The following is a 25,694-nucleotide window of genomic DNA, read 5'->3' on the forward strand; positions in this document are numbered from 1 at the left end:
TTAAAAGTTTCATTTTTATTTCATCCGTTGTAAGAATATAGAGAATCCTCATACTTACAAAAATGGATATTAAAATATACAAAAGTACAAGTAACCAAAAACAGGGATATTTTTTTTTTGCTTCACACTATGGCCATTTCATACAAGGAGAAGAAGAAGAACATAATCCTTCTTCGTAACGATGGCAATGCCTCAAAAAATATAGGCAGGCCAGTTTTCTCCTTTGACAAAGTGTTTCTTATTTAATAAAAAAAGAGTGGTCTGCAGGGGCACCTGGGCATGCTGCTCATTCTGGTGGTCTTCATTATTCTCTCCTCATATTCTCAACACTCACTCACGCAGTATTTCACATTCTGTTCTAACAATCCTCATTATTTAGGTGGTTTAGTTCTCTCTCTCTCTCTCTCTCTCTTTCTCTCTCTCCTTCTCTTTTAAGTAATGCCTCCATTTCCAAGAGCTCATGTGAATAAAAATGACTTATACAATTTTATGTCTATATGGGGAACAATTGCATATATGTCCTATACTCTATATTATTCTGTTTGATTTTCCATCACGTACTTTAGGTTTTGTATGTGTAGTACTTCTGCTGGTCCCTGGAAGCATTGGTGTTCTAATTTTTTAAGGCCCTAAATTGATTGTTTTTATAAGAAACAATAAAAAAAAAATATTGGTATAAAGATTGATACAGTACTGATGATCAGATTATTGAATGTTCTCCAGCACATTTGAATGGCTGAGCAAACACTGTGGAGTGATACAATACAAATTCGTCTTACAGGGGGGCTACACCAGATGCGTAAGTGAAGCGTTCCGTTCGCGACGCGTATGTTGCAGCCGGTCGTAGCAGTTAATAATCAGTGTAGTCAATGGAAGTAGCTACACCAGACGCGACAGTGGCGCGTACATTCGAAAAAAATAGACCCATCTTCTAAAATGGATTTTACGCGTCGCGAACGGAACGCTTCACTTACGCATCTGGTGTAGCTCCCCTGTTAGTCTCCACACAAAATTACTCACACGATGAAGAATTTCACATAAATAAACCTTTTTTAAAACCATAAACTGTAACTTTGATCAAGTATAAATAGGGTGCCATGAAATATGGGCGTAAATGTTCTGGGGGATTAAAACAAAATAATGTTGAAAAGGTCATGGCTACTGTTGCTTTGAATGAGCTTCCCGTCTTTTTGTTCTAGTAAGTCTGCATGGGAACATGCACTGGTACTTAGGATATGGTTGAGGGAGACTACACCATAACAGCATTTTTCACTCCTCACTGTGAAGTGCCCTTCATAGGCAATCACTCCCAACCCCACTTCCTGAACGTCTGCAAGGAACATACAAAGAAGAAAGCGACAGTGATATCACAGAAAAACAAAAAAAGCTTGCTGCTAAACACAGGAGTCAGAACTAATGTTGGGATCAACCTGATTTCGTCTGTCATACAGTTTGTCTCCTTAGTGCAGTGGGTATGTCTGTGACCATGACGGAACTCCAGCTCCTTCTTTCTATTTTCCTGATTGTCTGGGGGAGGACAAGGCCTTCTTATTTCCTGGTCAGAAGCTGGTTCTCCAGGTCCTCCATTCGGGCAGTCATCGTAGACAGTGCGGTCTGGTTAAGGAACTATGCCACTCAAGGATACATTGTGAAAGCCAATTCAGGATCTGTTAAGCATCAAAACTCATTTGTACCAGAAGGACTCAGTTAGGACAGACAGGAGGAGCTTCTGAGACAAGCCTGGCATTGTGCTCACTCACGCTGTCAATTACAAGAAAAACAAACAAAGCCAGACCCAGTCAGGGCAGAGCCAAATAGTGCAAAATTGTCCTCTCTGAAGCCCTCCTCGCACACATCTGTTTCTGGACTCTAGATACTTGGACAAGGAGGCCTTCTCCACTTTGATGAATGAGGGGCACTGAAAGATTAGGTGTGTCACGCGTGACTTCACAAAGACTCATTGAGCCTCTCGTTCAGGCTTCCTGTGAAGAGACTGAGCAACACAACCACCCTATTTCCCCAGAGTGGACTAGTAGACACGAGAGCTCGACAGAAGTCGGCTCCAAAGAGCTTCCCTCAAAAAAGAATCGTCTAGACAGAGCATTCTGCCAAAACATTTTCTTTTGGATCACCTAAAATGAAATTAATGCCCCTCTTTGTCAGTATGAGTCAGTTCAAAGTTAAGTGCAGTTTCATGAGTACTTTGAACACAAATTAATTGTTTTTGTACGTGTGGTGGAGAGATGATAGCGCTGTGGATATATGTGACTGGCAGTGGGATATGAATGTGTAATAGGTTGTGTGTGTGTGGATTTCAGTAAAGGATATGTTTCTGGTTCAGCTGGTCCAGGGCTGCCATGGTGGCCTGCTGGAACTCAACAAGGCTTTCACAAGCACATGGGTCCTTCACTTCAATCTCTCCTTGGCTCTCCTCTGCAAAAGGCCGGTAAGGTCAGAGGCAAATATATATTTTTCCTCACACAAATTCATTTGTGATAGTGATTTACCATGTAAACATTGTTTCAGTAACAAATACTCTAAGTGTTTCTATCAATACCTTTTTAATCCTCATAAATAAATAGCAAATGAAATGACATTCTTTTTTACATTTATTTCCTGTTTACTTCCATGTGCATTTTCTCTACCTTGATAACACCTATAGGTGTATACACACTAGGTGGTGCTAAAGGGCAATACATGTGTACACAAAACACATGACTGACTGCTAACCCTTGCTTGAATGTTTTTCTTGAATTACCTAAACATCTAGATAATTAGGTATTTAAGTAAATGCTGTTCTTCTGTATACCCTGTAGTACAAATTCGATTAGAAATGGATTGCTTTACCTGCACAGACATTGAGTTTAAGATTCTCTGCGATCTGGTTGATGGCAGTGAAGTCTGCACTGTAGAAGAAGTGCTTGTCTACTGGGTCTGAGGCGATCTCACGGAGCTCATCCTCCACAGCTTTCCCAACACCCACAGCGTACATGGTAATACCTGAGGAACAACAGGCATACACATGTTTATGTTAGAAATGGAATACCGAATGTGATTTATTGAAATACAGTACATAACAAGACGCCAAATGCCCTTTCCAAACTGTAGTCTTAACAGCTTTCATTAAATAAATAGAATTACAAAACACAGTGAGCTGATCTCAGGCGAGCTTTAACTGACTGCCTACCCGCGTCCTGTGCTTTCTTAGCCCACTCTGTGATGTCGTCCTGAGAGCGTCCGTCGGTGAAGACCAGTCCGACGCGAGGGATCCTGCCGGCGTCGCGGCCTCCCTCGGCCTCCGAGAAGCTGTTCTCCACCATGTGCTTGAGGGCCAGGCCCGTCATGGTGCCCTTCTCCATGTACTGGACGCCCATGACGGCGCTCTTGATCTCGTCGGCCGTCTGGTACATGTTGAGGGGGAACTCGGTGCGCACGCGGCTGGAGTACTGCACCAGGCCGATGCGGGTGCCGCGCGGCGACACGTCCAGAGAGTCCACCACCTGGTTGACGAACTTCTTCACCAGCTCGAAGTTCTGCGGCCGCACGCTCTTGGACCCGTCGATCAGGAGCACCAAGTCAATGATGGCCGACCTGCAGGCTGAATGCAACATCGTAGTGAACTCGGCTTATCTGATACTATGCTTGTGGAGCCTATTTCCCACCAATGTTTTCATAATACAAAAAATGGTCTTCATGATCCTACAAGGACTGATTTGGCACCTACGATACCCAGTTATCAATTTAAGGACGTCATGTCTGCATGTCTTCCTGTTTGATCAAATGTCTATTGATTGCTACCATATTAACTGCCTCCCTTTATTAATCTCATAGCTGAAAAGAATTTCCAAAATCAATGTTTAAGCCACGGCTAATAGTTGGGAAATTACAGTAGGCTATAGGGACACTGCATATTCGGACTATTTGTTAATAAGACTAATTGTGCTGCAAAAATGCCACTGATTGTCAAGTGTTTCCTTCAGACTTCTGTAGGTATACAGCATACGGAGTGGTATAAGAAGACCTACTTCCACAGGTCTTGCCATCGTCTTGCAGAAGCTGTCCCTCAGGGCAGATGCAGAAGTAGGAGCCTGGCGTGCTGACACACTGGAACTCACAGCCATGCTCCACCGTGTTGCACAGGTTGTCAGCTGATGGCCAAAACAGAGGTGCACATGTTGAGAGAGGCGTGGGTGGTTATACTGTTTAAGAGCCTACTCAGTCTATTGGAAAACCAGGATACATATCAGGAGACATGCCACACAAAAACACATACATCTAATTAATGCATTATATACACTTGTGTTGCCTAAGGAACAAAATGTCATGGAGCAAAAGAACTAAGTGGCCACACACCTTTCCATTAAACCATTCTTAAGACAAGTGTTAAGAGATTGTTGTTTACCAAATACCTAAACTTGTAGAACAAAAGAATAACTCTAGATAAAGCAGAATGTCACCAGGTTCTTAAAAGCAACCAGAAATTCTCCATTGATGTAGTGATAAATGAACAGCGCTTCAGTTGTTATTTTTGGCAGCAAAATTGTCCAGTGCTGGTCTGGAAAGACCATTACACCAGAAGACCTCAGATGAGTCCACCAAAGTGTTGTTGATTTTTAACATTCCCAGCATACTCAATCACCAAGGGCGGTGTTGACTGCTATTCTGGGCTGAGTAAGGGTTTTTTTTGGAAGAACTTTTAGATAAAAGAATAGACTTTAAAACAAAACATTTCCATTGTCCAACTTTTTTTTGGCGCCATACTAAGATCATAAAAAGATCTAAAAAACAGTCCACTAGGTCTCTACAGTACCAGATATACAGGTATGTGACTCATACCCTCTCACCCTAATACACAATTATACCATTTTTTTGCTAGTTGCAGTTCGAGTCTCTTACACGGCAAGTGTTTGTTTGTGTCTGTTGTTATGTTCTCCTAAAATAATAATTACATGTTTAATTACAGCCAAAAATAAGACAAAAACTGACTGGCTAGTAACAATAAACTTTTATCAGGCCATACACCAATGACAAATATGTGGATACCTGGCTTTAAAGCAGAGGTGTATACTTACGGATGCATGTCTTGCCATCCTCCTGCAGAGTGTATCCTTCATTGCAGCGGCAGAAATACCCGTTGAGCACACTCACACACTCATGTTGACAACTGTGATTTCCAAATGAGCAGTAGTTGATCACTGGGGAGAGAAACACAGCTGAGAGGTTACTGATCGGTGACAAACATACATGTAGCCTTCAATCTGGAGTAAACATCTAGGTCACCAACGTCTGATATGTGTCCGTTGTGTGCTCTTTGTTTTAACGTAACCTTGTCAGGTGACCTTGAATATGTCAAATTATCCAGCCAGTGCTCTGTTATTGCACATTATTTGTTAGGAGAGTTAGCATGGCAATGAGGCTAAGCATGTGTTCTAGATATGCAATTGACACATGAAATGTTTTAGCGTCTGAAATTAAAAGCAGAAACTTGTTCCTTGTGTCTGTCACTAACTTGTGCACGTCTTCGCGTCCTCGTTCAGGGTGTACCCTTTGTTGCAGGAACATGTGAATTCACCGGGCGTGGGGTTGCAGATCTGCTCACAATCATGTTTGCCCTCAGCACAGAGGTCAATCACTGGAACATAATGCAAATGTCTAAAAGTGTGCAGTGCATTGTCCACAGTATTGTGGATAAAAACAAACAATGAAATATTGAAATATAGCCTGTGTTCTTTGGTGCTAACAAAATGACTTGACTGAATTAGTGAAGCTGTACATGTTAAAAAATATCAATAAAACGTGCACATATTTGTCAGGTAATTAGACTGTAAGACTTTGGCCATGCCTAGTGCTATTTACACAGCCATCACTAATTTGGCATGTCCTGTGACTGTTTTTGCATGTCATGCTGCATAGCTAGTTAGCAAGCTAAATGTCGATCATGTCTCCAAAGGTAACCATGTCTTTGCTGGTGGACTTTGTGTTTGTAAAAGGAGTTGTATCATTTCTTCTCTAGAGCCCTGCCATCACTAACTTGTGCAAGTCTTGTCGTCCTGGTTCAGGGTGAACCCTTTGTTGCAGGAACATGTGAATTCACCGGGCGTGGGGTTGCAGATCTGCTCACAATCATGTTTGCCCTCAGCACAAAGGTCAATCACTGGAACATAATGCAAATGTCTAAAAGTGTGCAGTGCATTGTCCACAGTGTTGTGGATAAAAGCAAACAATGGAAGACCAGTCTTGTCAAGTTGTTCTGGAATTCAATTATGCAATGCAGCTACCAGACTAATGTGGCAGCTCCTAATAGAAATACAGCCTGTGTTCTTTGGTGCTACTGAAATTACTAGACTGAATTAGTGAAGCTGTAGGACAAGTAAAAAAAAAGCAACAAAACATGCACATTTATCAGGTAATTAGACCCTAAAGCCCAATTCACACCAAAGATTCCCGACGCAACGAGACCGAGTTGCAGCGGTGTGAATTAGAAGTTGCATGTACGTAGTTGCAAGCCATGGCAAGCCGTCTCAAAGCATTCAACATGTTTAGTCGCAGTTGCAAGGTTTTAGAACGTCGCGGCTCGTCTCGTCGGGAATCTTTGGTCTGAACCCTACTTAAGACTTCAGCCATGCCTTGTGCTATTTACATAGCCATCACTGTTGTGTCTGTCATGTGACAATTTTTGTATGTCATGCAGCATAACTAGTTAACAAGCTATAAGTTGATCATGTCTCCAAAGGTAGCCATGTCTTTACTGGTGGACTTGTGAGTTGCATAATTTCTTCTCTAGAGCCCTGCCATCACTAACTTGTGCAAGTCTTGTTGTCCTCATTTAGGGTGAATCCAAAGTCGCAGGAGCATGTGAATTCACCGGGCGTGGGGTTGCAGATCTGCTCACAATCATGTTTGCCCTCAGCACAAAGGTCAATCACTGGAACATAATGCAAATGTCTGAAGTGTATAGTGAATGAAATGCCTGAATGTATCACAAATCTGAAGGGCCAGCACTCATCAGTAAAGTCAGACTAAATCTGTGTCTGAAGGTGAGAATTATGGTTAAATCCAAAATAATCTCCAACTCTAGGTTTTAAATAAATGGCATTTTTGTGGTGACTATTAGCTTATATTATCTGCACCATTTGAACCATTGAGGAATATTTAAAAATTATCAGTAGATCATTAATGTTTGTCAAGGGAACACACAGATTACTTTATGTCAGTTACCACAGCCATTTGATGCAGCTAGTTACAGTAGTTAGCAAGCAAAAAGCCTAAACATATTGGGTAGCCTTTTTTTGTTTGTTTTACTGAGAATATGTGTCTACAGTGCACTACAGTATGTCACAGGGGGGTTGTGAGGTGTAGTTGATGAATAATATGAATGGTCTCCTTTTGCCTCATCCTCACTAACTTGTGCAAGTCTTGTTGTCCTCATTTAGGGTGAATCCAAAGTCGCAGGAGCATGTGAATTCACCGGGCGTGGGGTTGCAGATCTGCTCACAATCATGTTTGCCCTCAGCACAAAGGTCAATCACTGGAACATAATGCAAATGTCTGAAGTGTATAGTGAATGAAATGCCTGAATGTATCACAAATCTGAAGGGCCAGCACTCATCAGTAAAGTCAGACTAAATCTGTGTCTGAAGGTGAGAATTATGGTTAAATCCAAAATAATCTCCAACTCTAGGTTTTAAATAAATGGCATTTTTGTGGTGACTATTAGCTTATATTATCTGCACCATTTGAACCATTGAGGAATATTTAAAAATTATCAGTAGATCATTAATGTTTGTCAAGGGAACACACAGATTACTTTATGTCAGTTACCACAGCCATTTGATGCAGCTAGTTACAGTAGTTAGCAAGCAAAAAGCCTAAACATATTGGGTAGCCTTTTTTTGTTTGTTTTACTGAGAATATGTGTCTACAGTGCACTACAGTATGTCACAGGGGGGTTGTGAGGTGTAGTTGATGAATAATATGAATGGTCTCCTTTTGCCTCATCCTCACTAACTTGTGCAAGTCTTGTTGTCCTCATTTAGGGTGAATCCAAAGTCGCAGGAGCATGTGAATTCACCGGGCGTGGGGTTGCAGATCTGCTCACAATCATGTTTGCCCTCAGCACAAAGGTCAATCACTGGAACATAATGCAAATGTCCGATGTGTATTGTAAATGAAATTGTTGAATTCTTTATGTTTGGAGTGCCAGCAGTAACTAGGTTTCAGAATGCCCTATTCTTTCATAGACACACTATTCTTTGGTGATACTACCATAACATTTGGGAATTCACAGACTATGTCATTGGAAAAACATGCATGTTTATCAAGGAAGTTAAATTTCTAATGCCTGGCATGCCTGGTGTCAAATATGCAGCCATTGCAGTTATTTGCGATGTTTTGGCAGAGTTAATTAGCTATAGGAACTAAAAGCCAAACAATTGTGCCAGATATAGGTCTTCATTGATGGATAACGTGTGTGTGTGTGTGTGTGTGTGTGTGTGTGTGTGTGTGTGTCTGTATGTGTGTATTTGGGAGGGGGAACATGGTTTGAGTAAACAGACTTGCTGTGGTCATTCTCTGGTGCCCTGCCATCACTAACTTGTGCAAGTCTTGTTGTCCTCATTTAGGGTGAATCCAAAGTTGCAGGAACATGTGAATTCACCGGGCGTGGGGTTGCAGATCTGCTCACAATCATGTTTGCCCTCAGCACAAAGGTCAATCACTGGAACATAATGCAAATGTCCGAAGTGTATAGTGAATGAAATGCCTGAATGTATCACAGATCTGAACGGCCAGCACTCATCAGTAAAGTCAAAATTAATTTGTGTCTGAAAGTGAGAATTATGATTAAATCCAAAATAATTGATGAACATCAACTACAATTAAGTTTCAAATTGATATGTTTGTCAAGGGAACACAATGATCATTTTGTGTCAGTTACACAGCCATTTGATGCATCTAGTTAGTTAGCAAGCCAAAAGCCTAAACATCTAGGGTAGCCTTTTTTCACTGATTGAGAATATGCATCTACAGTATAGTGCACTATAGTATGCTCCAGGAGGGTTGTGAGGTACCGTTGATGAATAATTTGAATGGTTTTCTTTTGCCTCATCATCACTAACTTGTGCAAGTCTTGTTGTCCTCATTTAGGGTGAATCCAAAGTCGCAGGTGCATGTGAATTCACCGGGCGTGGGGTTGCAGATCTGCTCACAATCATGTTTGCCCTCAGCACAGAGGTCAATCACTGGAACATAATGCAAATGTCCGAAGTGTATAGTGAATGAAATGCCTGAATGTATCACAAATCTGAAGGGCCAGCACTCATCAGTAAAAATTAATCTGTGTCTGAAAGTGAGAATAATGAATCCAAAATAATTGATAAACATCAACTACAGCTAAGTTTCAAATTGATAAGCCAATTTTGGTGGTGACAGTATAAGCCTATATTCATGAGCACTATTTGAAACATTGAGGAATATTTCAAATGTATAAATAGATCATTGATATGTTTGTCAAGGGAACACGATGATAATTTTGCGTCAGTTACACAGCCATTTGATGCATCTACTGTAGTTAGTTAGCAAGCCAAAAGCCTAAACATCTAGGGTAGCCTTTTTTTTAACTACTGCAGTGCTAAGTTCCAGGAGGGTTGTGAGGTACAGTTGATGAACAATTTGAACGGTTTTCTTTTGCCTCATCATCACTAACTTGTGCAAGTCTTGTTGTCCTCATTTAGGGTGAATCCAAAGTCGCAGGAGCATGTGAATTCACCGGGCGTGGGGTTGCAGATCTGCTCACAATCATGTTTGCCCTCAGCACAAAGGTCAATCACTGGAACATAATGCAAATGTCCGAAGTGTATAGTGAATGAAATGGTTGAATGTTCTTTGTGTTTGGAGAGCCAGTATACCTCAGTGTGGTCTTTCCACCAGTAACTAGGTTTCAGAAAGACTGACCTATTCTTTCATGGACACAAACATCCTTTGGTGATACCACCTGAACCTTTGGGAATCGGCAGACTATATTATTGGTAAAACATGCATGATAATCAAGGAAGCTACATTTCAGATGTCTGGCATGCAATGTCATATATGCAGCCATCACAGTTATTTGGAATGCCTTTGCAGCTAGTTAGTTATAGGAGCTAAAAGCCAAACTTGGAGCAACATAACTAGGTCTTCACTGATGGATGAAGTGTGTGTAGGGGTGTGTGGGGGGGGGGGGGGCGGGGGTAAAAAATAGACATGCTGTTGACATTGACAAACATCAATCATTCTCTGGTGCCCTGCCATCACTAACTTGTGCAAGTCTTGTCGTCCTGGTTCAGGGTGAACCCTTTGTTGCAGGAACATGTGAATTCACCGGGCGTGGGGTTGCAGATCTGCTCACAATCATGTTTGCCCTCAGCACAAAGGTCAATCACTGGAACATAATGCAAATGTCTCAAGTGTGAGGTGCATGGATTGTTTGGGGGTAATTTTTGTGTTTGAAGAGCCAATACACCTTTACACCTAGGAATGATAGACTTCCTTCAACTAGGAATGATAGACTTCCTTTGCAAAGACAACGTAGCTATTCATTTGTGATATTACCTAGCCTGGCTTCGCCTAATGGTATCTCAGCTCATTTTTTCACGGAGATAACATGGAAAGTTGCAGCGGTAGAGCTATATGAAGCAATACAACTGCGGTAGCCTAGCGACGCCAACAAACTTCAAAGAATTGCAGCTGGGTGAATGTGTACATCTATAAAGCAAAAGTAAATAGTTACATTGTTTCCTTGTTGCCGATGGTGTTCATTGGGCACTATGGTTTGCAGAGGTTAGTGACGAGGTAGGAGGTAACGTTAAGAATCCCTGATCAATGCAATTGTTTAGGCTAGACCAATGATGTCAAAGTTACTAAGATACTACGATTGGAAACATTCCCCAATGGAGCATTACCAGACCCTATTGAAACCAGGCTAGTTAATACCTGCTGGACCTTAAAAGATTTGGGAAATGATAGTATACAGGCAAAACATGCATGTTTGTCAAGAAAGTAAAATGTCAAATGTCTACCATGCCTGTTGTTAAATATGCAGCCATATACAGTTATTGCATAGATTTCGTAGAAGCTACTTAGTTAACTAGAAGCCTTAACATTTTTCTAAGATAGCTATGTTTGTATTGATGTGTGTGTGTGTGTGGGGGGGGGGGGTGTTGCATGGCCACACTTGCCACCAACAAGTCATCAAACAACATCAATAATTGGCTTGTGCCCTGCCATCACTAACTTGTGCAAGTCTTGTCGTCCTCGTTCAGGGTGAACCCTTTGTTGCAGGAGCATGTGAATTCACCGGGCGTGGGGTTGCAGATCTGCTCACAATCATGTTTGCCCTCAGCACAAAGGTCAATCACTGGAACATAATGCAAATGTCTGAAGTGTGATTGGCCAATTTTGAGTTGTCTGAGTGAATGAACCTACTACTGTAACTTGTGGACATGTTAGAAATTTTGGCAAAACATGCATTATATGAAATTAAATAATATATCTCTGACATGCCAGTTATGCAGCCATTACAGTAATTGCATGTACTACCTAAGATAGTTAGTCAGGGGAGCGTACCTTTGTTCCCCGGGTCCTATGCTCTCCACTTTGTATGGGACCAGGGAACATCGGACCCTTTTTAAGGGTCCCATGTTCCCCGCTTTTCCCAAAAAGGGTCCTATGTTCCCCGGTATGTATTGCGATCAGGATCATTTTGGGGAAAACCGGGGAACATAGGACCCGGGGAATATAGGGATGACCCCGTTAGTCAGAATAGCAAGCTTAAAAGCCTGATCAATTGTCCAAGGTTGCAATGCCTTCACTGATGGACAATGTCAGTGAGTGTGTATTTGTTTCTACCTACACAGAAACAAAGGTTATGATAAAATAGAGTTGTTGGTGAAAAACATCAGTTATTCTCTTGCCCTGCCATCACTAACTTGTGCAAGTCTTGTTGTCCTCATTTAGGGTGAATCCAAAGTCGCAGGAACATGTGAATTCACCGGGCGTGGGGTTGCAGATCTGCTCACAATCATGTTTGCCCTCAGCACAAAGGTCAATCACTGGAACATAATGCAAATGTCTGAAGTGTGATTGGCCAATTTTGAGTTGTCTGAGTGAATGAACCTACTACTGTAACTTGTGGACATGTTAGAAATGTTGGCAAAACATGCATTATATGAAATTAAATAATATATTTCTGACATGCCAGTTATGCAGCCATCACAGTAATTGCATATACTACCTAAGATAGTTAGTCAGGGGAGCGTACCTTTGTTCCCCGGGTCCTATGTTCTCCACTTTGTATGGGACCAGGGAACATCGGACCCTTTTTTAAAAAGGGTCCCATGTTCCCCGCTTTTCCCAAAAAGGGTCCTATGTTCCCTGGTATGTATTGCAATCAGGGAACACAGGACCATTTTGGGGAAAACCGGGGGAACATAGGACCCGGGGAATAGGGATGACCCCGTTAGTCAGCTAGCAAGCTAAAAGCCTGATAAATTGTCCAAGGTTGCAATGCCTTTATTGATGGACAATGTCAGTGAGTGTGTATTTGTTTCTACCTATACACAGAAACAAAAGTTATGATAAAATAGAGTTGTTGGTGAAAACATCAGTTATTCTCTTGCCCTGCCATCACTAACTTGTGCAAGTCTTGTTGTCCTCATTTAGGGTGAATCCAAAGTCGCAGGAACATGTGAATTCACCGGGCGTGGGGTTGCAGATCTGCTCACAATCATGTTTGCCCTCAGCACAAAGGTCAATCACTGGAACATAATGCAAATGTCTGAAGTGTGCAATTTATGATTTTTGAACTGTGACCATCTACTTCAGACTGATTGGTCAATTTTGAGTTGTCTGAGTGAATGAACCTACTACTGTAACTTGTGGACATGTTAGAAATGTTGGCAAAACATGCATTATATGAAATTAAATAATATATTTCTGACATGCCAGTTATGCAGCCATCACAGTAATTGCATATACTACCTAAGATAGTTAGTCAGGGGAGCGTACCTTTGTTCCCCGGGTCCTATGTTCTCCACTTTGTATGGGACCAGGGAACATCGGACCCTTTTTTAAAAAGGGTCCCATGTTCCCCGCTTTTCCCAAAAAGGGTCCTATGTTCCCTGGTATGTATTGCAATCAGGGAACACAGGACCATTTTGGGGAAAACCGGGGGAACATAGGACCCGGGGAATAGGGATGACCCCGTTAGTCAGCTAGCAAGCTAAAAGCCTGATAAATTGTCCAAGGTTGCAATGCCTTTATTGATGGACAATGTCAGTGAGTGTGTATTTGTTTCTACCTATACACAGAAACAAAAGTTATGATAAAATAGAGTTGTTGGTGAAAAAATCAGTTATTCTCTTGCCCTGCCATCACTAACTTGTGCAAGTCTTGTTGTCCTCATTTAGGGTGAATCCAAAGTCGCAGGAGCATGTGAATTCACCGGGCGTGGGGTTGCAGATCTGCTCACAATCATGTTTGCCCTCAGCACAAAGGTCAATCACTGGAACATAATGCAAATGTCTGAAGTGTGCAATTCATGATTTTTGATCTGTGACCATCTACTTCAGACTGATTGGCCAATTTTGAGTTGTCTGAGTGAATGAACCTACTACTGTAACTTGAGGACATGTTAGACATTTTGGCAAAACATGCATTATATGAAATCAAATAATATATTTCTGACATGCCAGTTATGCAGCCATTACAGTAATTGCATGTACTACCTCAGATAGTTAGTCAGGGGAGCGTACCTTTGTTCCCCGGGTCCTATGTTCTCCACTCAGTATGGGACCAGGGAACATCGGACCCTTTTTTAAAAATTTTTTAAAAAGGGTCCAATGTTCCCCGCTTTTCCCAAAAAGGGTCCTATGTTCCCTGGTATGTATTGCGATCAGGGAACACAGGACCATTTTGGGGAAAACCGGGGGAACATAGGACCCGGGGAATATAGGGATGACCCCGTTAGTCAGCTAGCAAGCTAAAAGCCTGATAAATTGTCCAAGGTTGCAATGCCTTCATTGATGGACAATGTCAGTGAGTGTGTATTTGTTTCTACCAAACAAAAGTTATGATAACATAGAGTTGTTGGTGAAAACATCAGTTATTCTCTTGCCCTGCCATCACTAACTTGTGCAAGTCTTGTCGTCCTCATTTAGGGTGAATCCAAAGTCGCAGGAGCATGTGAATTCACCGGGCGTGGGGTTGCAGATCTGCTCACAATCATGTTTGCCCTCAGCACAAAGGTCAATCACTGGAACATAATGCAAATGTCTGAAGTGTATAGTGAATGAAATGCCTGAATGTATCACAGATCTGAACGGCCAGCACTCATCAGTAAAGTCAAAATTAATTTGTGTCTGAAAGTGAGAATTATGATTAAATCCAAAATAATTAATGAACATCAACTACTAAGTTTCAAATTGATAAGCCAATTGGTGCATTATTAGCTAGCAAGCCAAAAGCCTAAATATGTGTCTTGGGTAGCCATAGTTTTTACTGATTGAGAATATGCGTCTATAGGGCACTACACTAATGTTCCAAGAGTGTTGTGAGGTATAGTTGATGAATAATATGAATGGTCTCCTTTTGCCTCATCCTCACTAACTTGTGCAAGTCTTGTTGTCCTCATTTAGGGTGAATCCAAAGTCGCAGGAGCATGTGAATTCACCGGGCGTGGGGTTGCAGATCTGCTCACAATCATGTTTGCCCTCAGCACAAAGGTCAATCACTGGAACATAATGCAAATGTCTGATGTGTATAGTGAATGAAGGGGGATTTAGCTTTAGCATGGTCTCTCTACCCAGTCAATAGGTTTTAGCCTGATTGAGTAAGTCCTATTCCTTGGTGATATGACATTGCCTGACTGAAGGTCTGCAGCTGAGACAAAAGCTTAACATAAACATAAAACTTGCATATTTTTCAAGTGAACTGAATTAGCGATGTCTAGCATGCCTTATGTCATTAATGAAGCCACTACAGTTATTAATTGTGATGTTAGCTATTTAGCAAGCTAAAAGCACAAACATGTTTCCAATGCATCTATGTCCTCAATGAAGGATGATGTGTGTGGGTGTGTGTGTTTTGAGTGTGGCAAAGGGTAGAATGGCTGGAGAAAAACATCAGTTATTCTCTGGTGCCCTGCCATCACTAACTTGTGCAAGTCTTGTCGTCCTGGTTCAGGGTGAACCCTTTGTTGCAGGAACATGTGAATTCACCGGGCGTGGGGTTGCAGATCTGCTCACAATCATGTTTGCCCTCAGCACAAAGGTCAATCACTGGAACATAATGCAAATGTCTGAAGTGTATAGTGAATGAAAGGTCTGAATATATTTTAGATTTAAAATGGCTCTTACACTCAGAAACTATATTACATATTTTTTGCCAGTCAAAAGAGGTGTCCATATTCTTTGTTGACATTACTTAAAATAACCTGAGCAGCTCTTGTTCAAGCCTGTGTTCAAAATATATTGGTAAAACATGCAATTGTTTTCCACAGAAATAACAAATTGAGCTTTATAGCAGTCATAACAGTTATTGCATGCCATTTGTTAGCTAGTTAGCAAGCTAAATGTCAAAATCTGTGTTGAAATAGCCATTTCACAATTGTGTGTGTTTAAAGAGTGAGATGCTTGTGATAAACATCAGGAACTCTTTTAGACCCTATTATCACTAACTTGTGCAAGTCTTGTCGTCCTCGTTCAGGGTGAACCCTTTGTTGCAGGAGCATGTGAATTCACCGGGCGTGGGGTTGCAGATCTGCTCACAATCATGTTTGCCCTCAGCACAAAGGTCAATCACTGGAACATAACGCAAATGTCTAAAGTGTGAGGTCCCTGAATTTGTTGGGGAATTTATGTGTTTGAAGTGTGACAATCTATTTTCAGGCCCAGTAACTACTAGACTTTTGACTGATTAGGCAGAGTTGCCCAATTGATTGAACCTACAAACCATTTGAACAAAAAAACATTAGCAAAACATGCGTTATCAAATAAAATATTAGATTTCTGGCAAGCTGTCTGCCAATTATGCAGCCATTACAGTGTTTGCTTGTAGTCTCTTAGCTAGTTAGTCAGCTAGCAAGCTAAAAGCCTGTACATTTGTCCAAGGTACTGTAGCAATGGCTTCATTGGTGGACAAGTCATCAAACAACATCACTCATTCCCTAGTGCCACTGCCCATCCATCACTAACTTGTGCAAGTCTTGTCGTCCTCGTTCAGGGTGAACCCTTTGTTGCAGGAGCATGTGAATTCACCGGGCGTGGGGTTGCAGATCTGCTCACAATCATGTTTGCCCTCAGCACAAAGGTCAATCACTGGAACATTTAACAATAGGATGTAGATTATGTATCTTATGTTTATTGTGAGAAGTATCTCACTTAATCTAATACGATTGTTAAATGTCATGCAACTACGTTCCCTGGTATATGTCAATTTGGACTATTCTCTTCACATTAAAAATCCAGTTATGTAAATTATTTCTAGAAATATCTAAAATACCTTAGTATTGGGAAGTTGGGCTTGACCTCAGATGCAACCTAAACCCTGAAAAGCAAATTTCCTCTCTCTTTCAGCTATACCCCTTAGAGCTAAGAACCACCACCAGCCCAGAGCAGTGTTGCCAGATTGGGCAATCGGGCTTCTTTTGACTTCGTTCGGTTGGGGAAAATAAGCTTAAGGCGGGCAAATATATTTTTGAGTTAAATGGTTCTCTATGACAAAATCGTTGTTGAGGCGGTTATTTGAATGTGATTGGGCGGAATCACTCAACCCAATCTGGCAACACTGGCCCAAAGCCCACCCCCCGCCCCCCCCCCCCCAAAAAAAACTAATTTTGTGTAATCTCTAGTTCAATCAGTAAACAGGAAATAGCACAATTTGCTCTCTTCTTTGGCCACGTCATCACTAACTTGTGCAAGTCTTCTCATCCTCATTTAGGGTGAATCCAAAGTCGCAGGAGCATGTGAATTCACCGGGCGTGGGGTTGCAGATCTGCTCACAATCATGTTTGCCCTCAGCACAAAGGTCAATCACTGGAACATAATGCAAATGTCTGAAGGGTTTAGTGAATGAAATGTCTAGATAACTAGCATTCCAGCTGGCAAAACAGGTGTCCAGCAAGGTGTTTGTAGATTTATAAAAACACAACTTCTAAAGACCAGTGATGTCCAAGAATAAGGTTTCGATAAAAAGTGTAAATTGTTGGGGGAAAACCAGTTAACTGTTTTTACACGGATATGTCCATTTCTAATGGAGCTAGTAGAGCCCCTGTTGTTTGATAATAGTGACCCTACCAAACTGACACAGTGGAGCCTATGGACAAGTTTCAATATTATTGAGCAAACATGCACATATTTATAACAAAACAATATGTGAGACATCTGGCATGCCTGATGCCATTAATAAGCCGTTACTGTTATTGCCTTTATGTTAGCTAGTTAGCAAGCTAAAAGCCTGACCATGGGTTTAAGGTACCCATGTGTACACTGTTGGACAGTGTGTGTGTGTGTGTGTGTGTCTGTCTGTCTGTCTTCTAGGTAGACTTGGTGATATTAAGATGAGTCGTTCCCTTTAGTTGCCATCACTAACTTGTGCACGTCTTCTTGTCCTTGTTCAGAGTGTATCCAGGGTTGCAGGCACATGTGAATTCACCAGGCGTGGGGTTGCAGATCTGCTCACAATCGTGTTTCCCCTCAGCGCAAAGGTCAATTGCTGAAACACAAATGTCCGAAGTGAATATAGTGAATGAGTTGCGGTTCATTGGACAAAGTATCACTTGTGAGTCAAAGTTCTGACCATTTCTAAAACTATTTTTGATAATCATGTGACATCGACCGCTAAGTCGTCTTTGACTGTCATCAATTTCCCATAATGTGATGCGACTTACGTGTACAGGTCTTGCCATCCTCATTCAGTGTGTAGCCTGGCATGCAAAGGCACTGGAAGGAGCCTGGTGAACTCTCACAGATCTGTTCACAGCCATGGTCAGAGTCCAAACACAGATCCATTCCTTGAAATATATACACACATTTTAACTCCCAGTTGAAATGCTTTTCTGTGAAGGTTAAACAATGTCCAGTTGCATGGCATCTACAGACATATTGCAGTCACGTGCAACATAAACTAGCCTGGAGAGGCTTCGCAGACAGTCTGGCCTAGATCCATTGGCAAACGTTTATTTCCTGGTTTGTGGACGCGTGTCTGAAGTTTGAAATCATTGGAATTCAATCACTAATGTTTGTTAATGATGACCAAACGTTAACCACGGGGGACACAACAATAACGATAGGCTTGAAACTTAAATCGCTCTTGGGAACGCCGTCTGTTCGCCGATTGGGCGGAGGTGCACTTGCCAGAGTAAATGAAAGTGGATCAAGGTATTCCCGACGGAGTACTGACGGGAAAAGAAATTGAGCGGCTAAACATATCCTGCTGATAGTACAAAACCATGTCAGTTCAACTCTGGACAATGGAAGGGGATGAAAACGCACTCTTACCACAAAGCTTGTCCTGGAACTGCAGGCCAAACTGATGGATGAGGTCGAAGCTCTCGACCAGGAAGACGTGGTCCTCAAACGGAGGAGAAGCCATGGCCCGCAGGGAGGTCATGTCCGCCCTCGCCACGCCCACCGCGTAGATCTCGATGCCCGACTCGCGGGCGGCCGCCGCCACCTCCGCCACGCGGTCCTGAGGGCGCCCGTCGGTCACGATGACGGCCACGTGGGGCACGTTCGGCCGCGCGCCCTCCTCGGCGGAGAAGGCCACGTTCATGGCGTAGCGGATGGCCAGGCCGGTCATGGTGCCCTGGGCCAGCGGGATGATCTCGTTGATGGCCTTCACCATGGCCGGCAGGCGCGTGTGGGCCTTCAGCGAGAAGACGTTCTGCACCTGGCTGGAGTACTGCACCACGCCCACGCGGGTGGCGGCCGCCCCGACGTCCATCTCGTGGATGATGTCGATCATGAACTTGCGCATGGTCTCGAACTCGTGCGGGCGCACGCTGCGCGAGCTGTCGATGATGAAGACGAGGTCCACGGGCCCAGACTTGCACTTCTCCTTAGCGGCTGTAGACGTGAGAGGGTTTATGCGTGAGACATTACTCCATAGGGGAGTGAATAAGCTCCGAAGGATAGGATAACAATTTGTGGCTTGGACCCCAGACAAATAAACTTTATTAGTCACAATAAGGTATCAAGATGCTAAACTACAGAGAGCATTATTGTCACTATATCATGTGTGTTTCACAGCACACTACAGTTTCATTGGTGCTGGATTATTTTCATATGACCTAATGATATCCAATAGCTCTAATGTGTTTATGGCCCTGGTGGAAGCATTCGTCTGGTGTGGTGTGGTGTGGTGTGGTGTGGTGTGGCTGCATCTGGCTGACCTGCTTTTTTAGGTCTGGCCTCTGACACCACTGCCAGGGCTAAGAGCGCTGTCGCCAAGATCAACGGGGCTCTCATGTTCAGACTTCTGGGTTGGGATGCTGAAGTCTTGAGCTGGATTCAAACCGCCCTGCGTGGGGAGAAAAAAAAAGACAGCTCCAGGTCACAATGTGCACTTAAAGCACCGGCACATTCCTTAGCCGGCCCTTCCATAAAAAAAAACACCCGACGCCAAACAGATGGCTTAGGCTGCACAGAAGCCATTCCTGTCAGACGCCCACGGAGCGGGAATAATCTGCTCCTGAAGCCCTCATATGACTGCAGGCAAAAGAGTTCAAACACTACGTGAGGTAATTGCTGGAAAATAACAATGTCTGGGAAGTGTTTCCATAAAGACCTCCTGTCAGATCTAACAGCCATAACAAAAGGCTGTTCTCCTTCTGGTCAGACTGCGACAGTTTATCTCTCTTTCTCTCTCTCTCTCTCTCTCTCTCTCAGTGAGTAAGAGTTGAAAAACTCCCAAAGATGTTGTCACTGGCTCTGTGCTCAGTGTCCAAGCTAGACAGCAGACTCTCTCTCAGGCTTTCCATTCTGATCTCGACTCAATCATTTATGGAACTTGGGGTGAAATTCTCAGCAGATTAAACCATATACTGGTTGTAAGGACAATATATTAATTTTATGTATACATGTAATGCATGTAAATACAGTCCCATGTCACTTTACAGAGCGCATTTGTCTTAAGCTGATCGAATGCATCGGAATGACAGTGAACCTAGTGTGCCTAGTCCACACTGACATGTTAAAAAAAGAGAATACGTGTGAGTGAAAAATAGGAAAGTAGCCAGCAGCAGCAGGGTGAACTGGACGCACAGATCGGCCTCTCTCTCCGAGCAGTGGCCCCCTTGACGCCGTGGCCCCTGCAGGCCTCTGCGGAGACCCCGGCACATAACTCGGGGGCCTGTCTCAGGAAGCAACTGAAGCAGCCTGTAACCAGAGCCTGGCTCCGTGCCCGTGTGTGTGTGTCCCTCCACCACAAAGAGGCTCAGTGTGCTCCAGCGCCCCTACACACCAGCGCAGCTCCCAGGTTCCTTCACCGGGGGTCACCACAATATATATACACTCTATAATTAAACACCGAGAAGAAGGCATGCAGCGCCATTTACTGTGTTTACTTAATGTTTCAATTTTAGTGAAAGGCCTACTGCTTAGCTTGACGGCTAGCCAAAGGAATTGTGTGTTAGGCGAAGGAGAGTTGGTGAAGGTAAAGGAGACACTGCAATATGACTCAGGCATATGTGAACACAGTCAGCAAGACTAGGCAAAACCACCAACGGTTTATTCTGAATCTTTTGCTGTTGTTTCATACGAGTAATTCACCCCTATAATTTGTAGCAAAGCTCATATTTATAGTCAGTGCACGTGGGTGGGTGGGACGAAAGTTGTTTGCCTGTGTCTGGTATGCCATAACCAGCATGTTTTCTGTATTCATCCATTGCAGACCTCAGGAAACTAAAGAGCACATGTTGCTGTCAGGTTTAAAATGATGGCCCCAAATGGCAGAGCTCCCCCTTTGGGAATATAGACGGTAATGCAACTTCCATGCCTCCATCAAACTCCTGGAGGCCTGGAGAAGGCAGTAAACCCTCAGTTATCATTCCTGGCTAAGGGGACTCTTCAGGAAGTGCAGCTTGCTGTGTTTGTTGCTGGTAACCTAATACATAACACAGGTGTTGGTCTTGTTTACTTCTAAAGTAGGCACTTAAAGACGTGCCCCGTCACTATGACTCTCAACAGCCAGGCAGCGACTGTCTTCACTCTCGCCCTGTGTGGCCAGTAGTGGTTAGTCGCGTCATATCTTTCAGAGTGTTTGCAGAGAGTACGGACAGGTGAGAACTCAACAGGTGACAATCTCTGAAAACAAACACAGGAGGATGGGGGTTGGAGGGTGCAACCTAGTCACAGGGCGAAAGCCACACCAGAACACTGACACGCTACAGAAGCCGTGAAAGAGATTTTCGGTTCAGAGAAGCGCCGGCTGTTCGTCCTTTCTCCCCTTTGTTTTATTCCCCACAAACCCTGTCACAAATACAGGTTCAACTGCAGGCAGATGAGAGGCACATTGGTGATTTTCTAACTTGTGCTCTCCTGACACATCAAAACAAAAAAAAGATTGAGGTGGATTTTCTCCTGCCAGTGTGATGCAGGATCACAGGGTTCCAGAGTCTACCAAGGACAGTAGAAGGGGTGAGTGGCTCTGCATATACACTACTGGCTGAACAGAGGCTCACTGAGAGTAAGAGGAGAGTCTGTGCATTGGGTCGGTGAATGACAACACCTGTGAATACCAGGGGGACCATGAACAGCACTGGCTTGCGGCAAGACGCTAGAAGAGGTATAGAGAGCACTCTTACACCCTACAGTATCCCTGTGGTGAACTGTTTAAACATTTTCAAATGAGCTCAACCCCAAGCATCTCCATGGGGGGAATCATCGTGTAAACATTAACACAGTTTGACATGGAGCACTAAGTTAAAGTGGGAGTGATGACATGAATAGAGAAAGTAAGAGAGAGGAGGGAGAGAGATAGAGATGTCTCCGGTTAAAATGTGAATGACAGCTTTGCCACTCTGACATGAGGAAACATAAGCTTCTTGTTACTGATGGATTGAAAACAGATGTGGGCTTTGCTACCGCTAGCATTTATTCCCCAGCACCACACACACACGCACAACTCCAGGCTGCCACTGTGCACCCACACATGTTCATGCACCCCCCAAAAAATGCTTCTCAGCAGCACAGAGTTCTCTTAGAAACGACAAACAATAACACAAAAACGAAATCGAGAACGTGGAATACACAATGAACCGCTGTTTTCACGCCATGCGCCAAATGTTGGAGAGATTAATGTTTGCTGATGAGTTAAATTAGCTAAATCAAGCCCATATGGTCCTGCACTGTAGCCACATTTCTTAATGCAACATTTGTGTAACGTTTCCTCTACAATTAGACATAGACACATTAGACATTAGACACATGTTCAAATAGTTGTTCATTGCAAAACCAAAAAAGAACACTGTCGTATCCAATTGAGGCAAATGCCACTCTTGTTTTCACACAATGTTTTGAAAAGCATTATTGGGCTATATCTCATGCACAAATATATAGCCTAGTCATCTTTCACACGTACGTAAACCGACTGCCTAACAGTAGGCTATTCCCAGGTGATGCAAATGTGTCCATCATAGGCTATACTTTGTTACGAGACAAATTAATTCGTCTATCAATAATGTACGACACAAAATACAGAATTAATGTTCTTAGTTCGCAGACCCAGGAGTTGAGGAAACACCAATAACTCGAATAGCTGACCCATTGCTTTATGCCCCCAATTAGCACAATAAATATTGTATGTATTTTAAGCTTTTCAAGATGTGGAAACCGGATAAAGGATACTTAGTGCGGTTAACAAAGCATTGTTTCAGACCAGATTATTAAACTGAGACATGCTAATTCTGTGTATCATCAAAGGCTTCAAAAACTCTTCTCTGGCTAAGGTGTAGGCTATAAATAATCGGCTAGTGTGAAAGAAAAAAAGTAGGCTAACTACATTGACAGTAAGAAAAACATTTTCGTATAGGCTAATAGCTCTGTTTTTTTTTTTTTTTTTTTTTTTAAAGGGTAACATAACTTTCTTGTGACTCTTTCGCAGAACCTCAGCATTTGGAAACAATTGATGTGCCGCACCTGTATACACCTGGGAGTACACTAACTCACCTGGGCACGCTGCAAGGGAGAACAGAACTGCGCGCTGCTGAATGGGACAGGTAACCAGACGTCGTCCACGCGCAAAACTCCGTTAGAACGAAAGAGTCCAGTGAGAGTCAGAGGTGGTATCCAGCTCCCTCCAAATGTATCAAGTGAACGCTGATGCTCACACTCAAATCTTCAGTAATTCTCTGTGTGAATAGTCTACTTGGAAAGTTGCTCCTCAGAGAGCGGGTTTAACTTAGTTGCTGCTCAGATGTGGAATGAACGGCAAAGAGTTTGGACAGGTATTTAATCCTAGGAACATGTTTAAAAATCTAGACCCCACCCCCAGTGAAACGGGAGCGGAGGACGACTTTGACTTTTTGAGGGGGAGGAGGGGGGGTGACAGTACAGAGATCCAACAAGATGCAGTCTCAACTCAGAGAGCACAGGCTTTTGCTCCTATAATATTTAGGCTATATTATTACTATGCATGCTGTGTGTGTGTTAGTGTAAATGTAATTTTCTGTTGGGAATAGATAAACACATATGTGTAAATATTTTAACATAAATTCAGTCATAAATATAATACCTGATCAACATTCACAACTAGCACACACCATAAGCATCAACAAGTAGGCTACAGAGAGTAATATACAATATACATAAGATTCTGTCTTTCCTTAAAACAGTTGTTAACAAGTTCTTGTTTTAGACCCTTAACAGTGGCTCAGCGTCTTTGCCCTGACGTGCTCCCAGTGTGAAATGCCATCAGGTCTGCTCTCCTGACCCCCTGACCCCTGGAGGGAAACCCCAAATGAAACCTCTTGCTTAGCTTAGTGTTTGGACAGACGGCTCAAGCATAGTGCCTTGGCTGAGCCCTCACTCCGCACATAAGCCAACCATTTCACATCGTCAAGAAAACCAGTGGATAGGAAGGAAGTATGGAAACGCTTTGAAACGGATGTTTTATGGCCTTTCTAGTCTCTCTAAATGACATGCACATGGCATCTGTATATGTCGTGACAGTGGGAGAGGGAGCTTTATACAGCCCTAAGCTCACAGTCCTGGTTAGTCATGAACTGTCAGCGCCTGCAGTCTAGTGCCTGTGTTCACCCTCTCCCAGATCGAAGACCTTAGTTCACCTCTATTGTGAAGGAATGGTGTGTACTGTATCTGAGCAGCAGCATGGTGTAGCCTTCCATTGACCAGTTCTCCACAGTTCAGCAGGCCCTTAGAGAAACACACAGCACTGCGGTGCCAGAGACCATTAATGCTGCTCCGTGCGCAAAATGGCACCCTGCAGACTAGCGCATTTCCCACTAACCACTCTTTGTTCTTGATTGCTTGTCCTTTTCCCGTTTTTGACATGCAGAACATTACGGGCCATATTCCAGGCCTAGAAATGCTAGCGATAAATAGAAACAGATTAGCTCAGTTTGAAGCCCACTTCTGGGGAAGCAAAGTGATTTGGGGGAGAAAAAAGAATAAAGGAACTCTCCAATAAGCCATTGTCATTCCCAAGGGGGGTGGGAGTGGGAGGGGATGTGCAGATTCTTTGATAACAATTTGTTTTCCCCAGAAATCTCAATTAATTATTGTTGCGTAATTACTTACTGATTTTGTTTTTTAGAAAGCCTCTCAACAAATGAATCTCACTGCTGTCCCCCATCTGCCATAGTTGTCTATAGCTAAATGTCAGTGTTGGCTATGAAATTTACATTGGCAATTTACATCTGGTACAGAGTCAGTGTTTTAGTACTCTTGACTTTTTTTTGTCATGCATAGTTGTAATGAAGGAGTATTGAGAAGAATGAAGTGGCATGCATGCATCACCATAACGTTGATAGGCCTACAGTAATTAGATGCAGAGGCTGCTGTAAAACTGAATTGCTGCCTGTCACATCTTGTGTCAGCTGCAGGGTCAAGCAACTGAAGTGACCCCTCAGCCACTGGTCTTTCATCCTGCAGCATTGTCTCATGGGCAAAGGGTGTGTGTGTGTGTGTGTGTGTGTGTGTGTGTGTGTGTGTGTGTCCTCACACGATCTTTTGCTTTCTCTGGGGGGAGGGGGAGGTTTGTCCTCACACAATCTTTTACATTCTCTGGTGGGGTGGGTTTGGGGGGCTCCACACTCCGTTCAGCTTCCAGAGAGCTGTTTTTCTGATTACAGCAGGACTCATCTTGTAATGTTCACCATATGGCCACTTTTGGAAGTGGGTCTTCAAATCCTTTACTGTCATTGATAGCAAGGTTTAAAACAGGACCCTTGGTATTTAATCAAATGGGCAATGTGCAGTCTGCATGATATTGTAACAGATACTTTTGTCACTGCATCCACCCAAACTTCACATTATTGATCACATTATTGATCTGAAGAACAGATTTGATCATAATTTCATGGAAAGACGTGCACGGCGGTGTTATCTGGTCTCTGTTTTTCATTTGGCGACGTTTGAAAAAAGCTCCGAACGGCCGTGGCCGAGAAGAGGAAGAAGTGATGTGTGTGTTTACAATGCTGCATC

General features: G+C 43.0%; 2 protein-coding genes across 2 annotated transcripts in view; one reads left to right on the plus strand and one right to left on the minus strand.

The window, feature by feature from the left end:
* Positions 1-23,428, minus strand: matn4 (matrilin 4). Its single transcript, XM_062544658.1, has 19 exons — positions 23,199-23,428; positions 19,424-19,551; positions 18,531-19,097; positions 17,921-18,043; positions 17,623-17,745; positions 16,944-17,066; positions 16,227-16,349; positions 15,711-15,833; positions 15,189-15,311; positions 11,270-11,392; positions 8,594-8,716; positions 6,032-6,154; positions 5,510-5,632; positions 5,073-5,195; positions 4,026-4,148; positions 3,188-3,598; positions 2,848-3,000; positions 2,329-2,433; positions 1-1,607 (listed from the first exon to the last, which is right to left on the minus strand). The coding sequence occupies exons 2-19, from the start codon at positions 19,497-19,499 to the stop codon at positions 1,549-1,551; spliced, it is 2,847 nt and encodes a 948-aa protein (XP_062400642.1). The 5' UTR covers positions 19,500-19,551; positions 23,199-23,428; the 3' UTR covers positions 1-1,548.
* Positions 21,013-25,694, plus strand: part of rbpjl (recombination signal binding protein for immunoglobulin kappa J region-like) — a 13,288-nt gene continuing 8,606 nt past the window's right edge. The window contains exons 1-2 of the mRNA XM_062545726.1: positions 21,013-21,130; positions 23,134-23,248. Of these exons, the coding sequence (XP_062401710.1) occupies positions 21,013-21,130; positions 23,134-23,248 (233 nt within the window). The remainder of the gene's footprint in view (positions 21,131-23,133; positions 23,249-25,694) is intronic.

Source organism: Sardina pilchardus, chromosome 9 (genome assembly GCF_963854185.1).
Source record: "Sardina pilchardus chromosome 9, fSarPil1.1, whole genome shotgun sequence".
NCBI classification, from domain to species: Eukaryota; Metazoa; Chordata; class Actinopteri; order Clupeiformes; family Clupeidae; genus Sardina; species Sardina pilchardus.

What these genes read in the sequence shown, in the direction of transcription:
- matn4 (XM_062544658.1), bottom strand. Translation starts at nt 19,499, where the DNA reads ATGAGAGCCCCGTTGATCTTGGCGACAGCGCTCTTAGCCCTGGCAGTG. An exon ending in GGACGACAAGACTTGCACAA is followed by an intron (nt 15,834 to 16,226) that starts GTTAGTGATGGA and finishes GTTATGTTCCAG; the next exon opens with TGATTGACCTTTGTGCTGAG. An exon ending in GGATGGCAAGACATGCATCC is followed by an intron (nt 4,149 to 5,072) that starts GTAAGTATACAC and finishes TTTGGCCATCAG; the next exon opens with CTGACAACCTGTGCAACACG.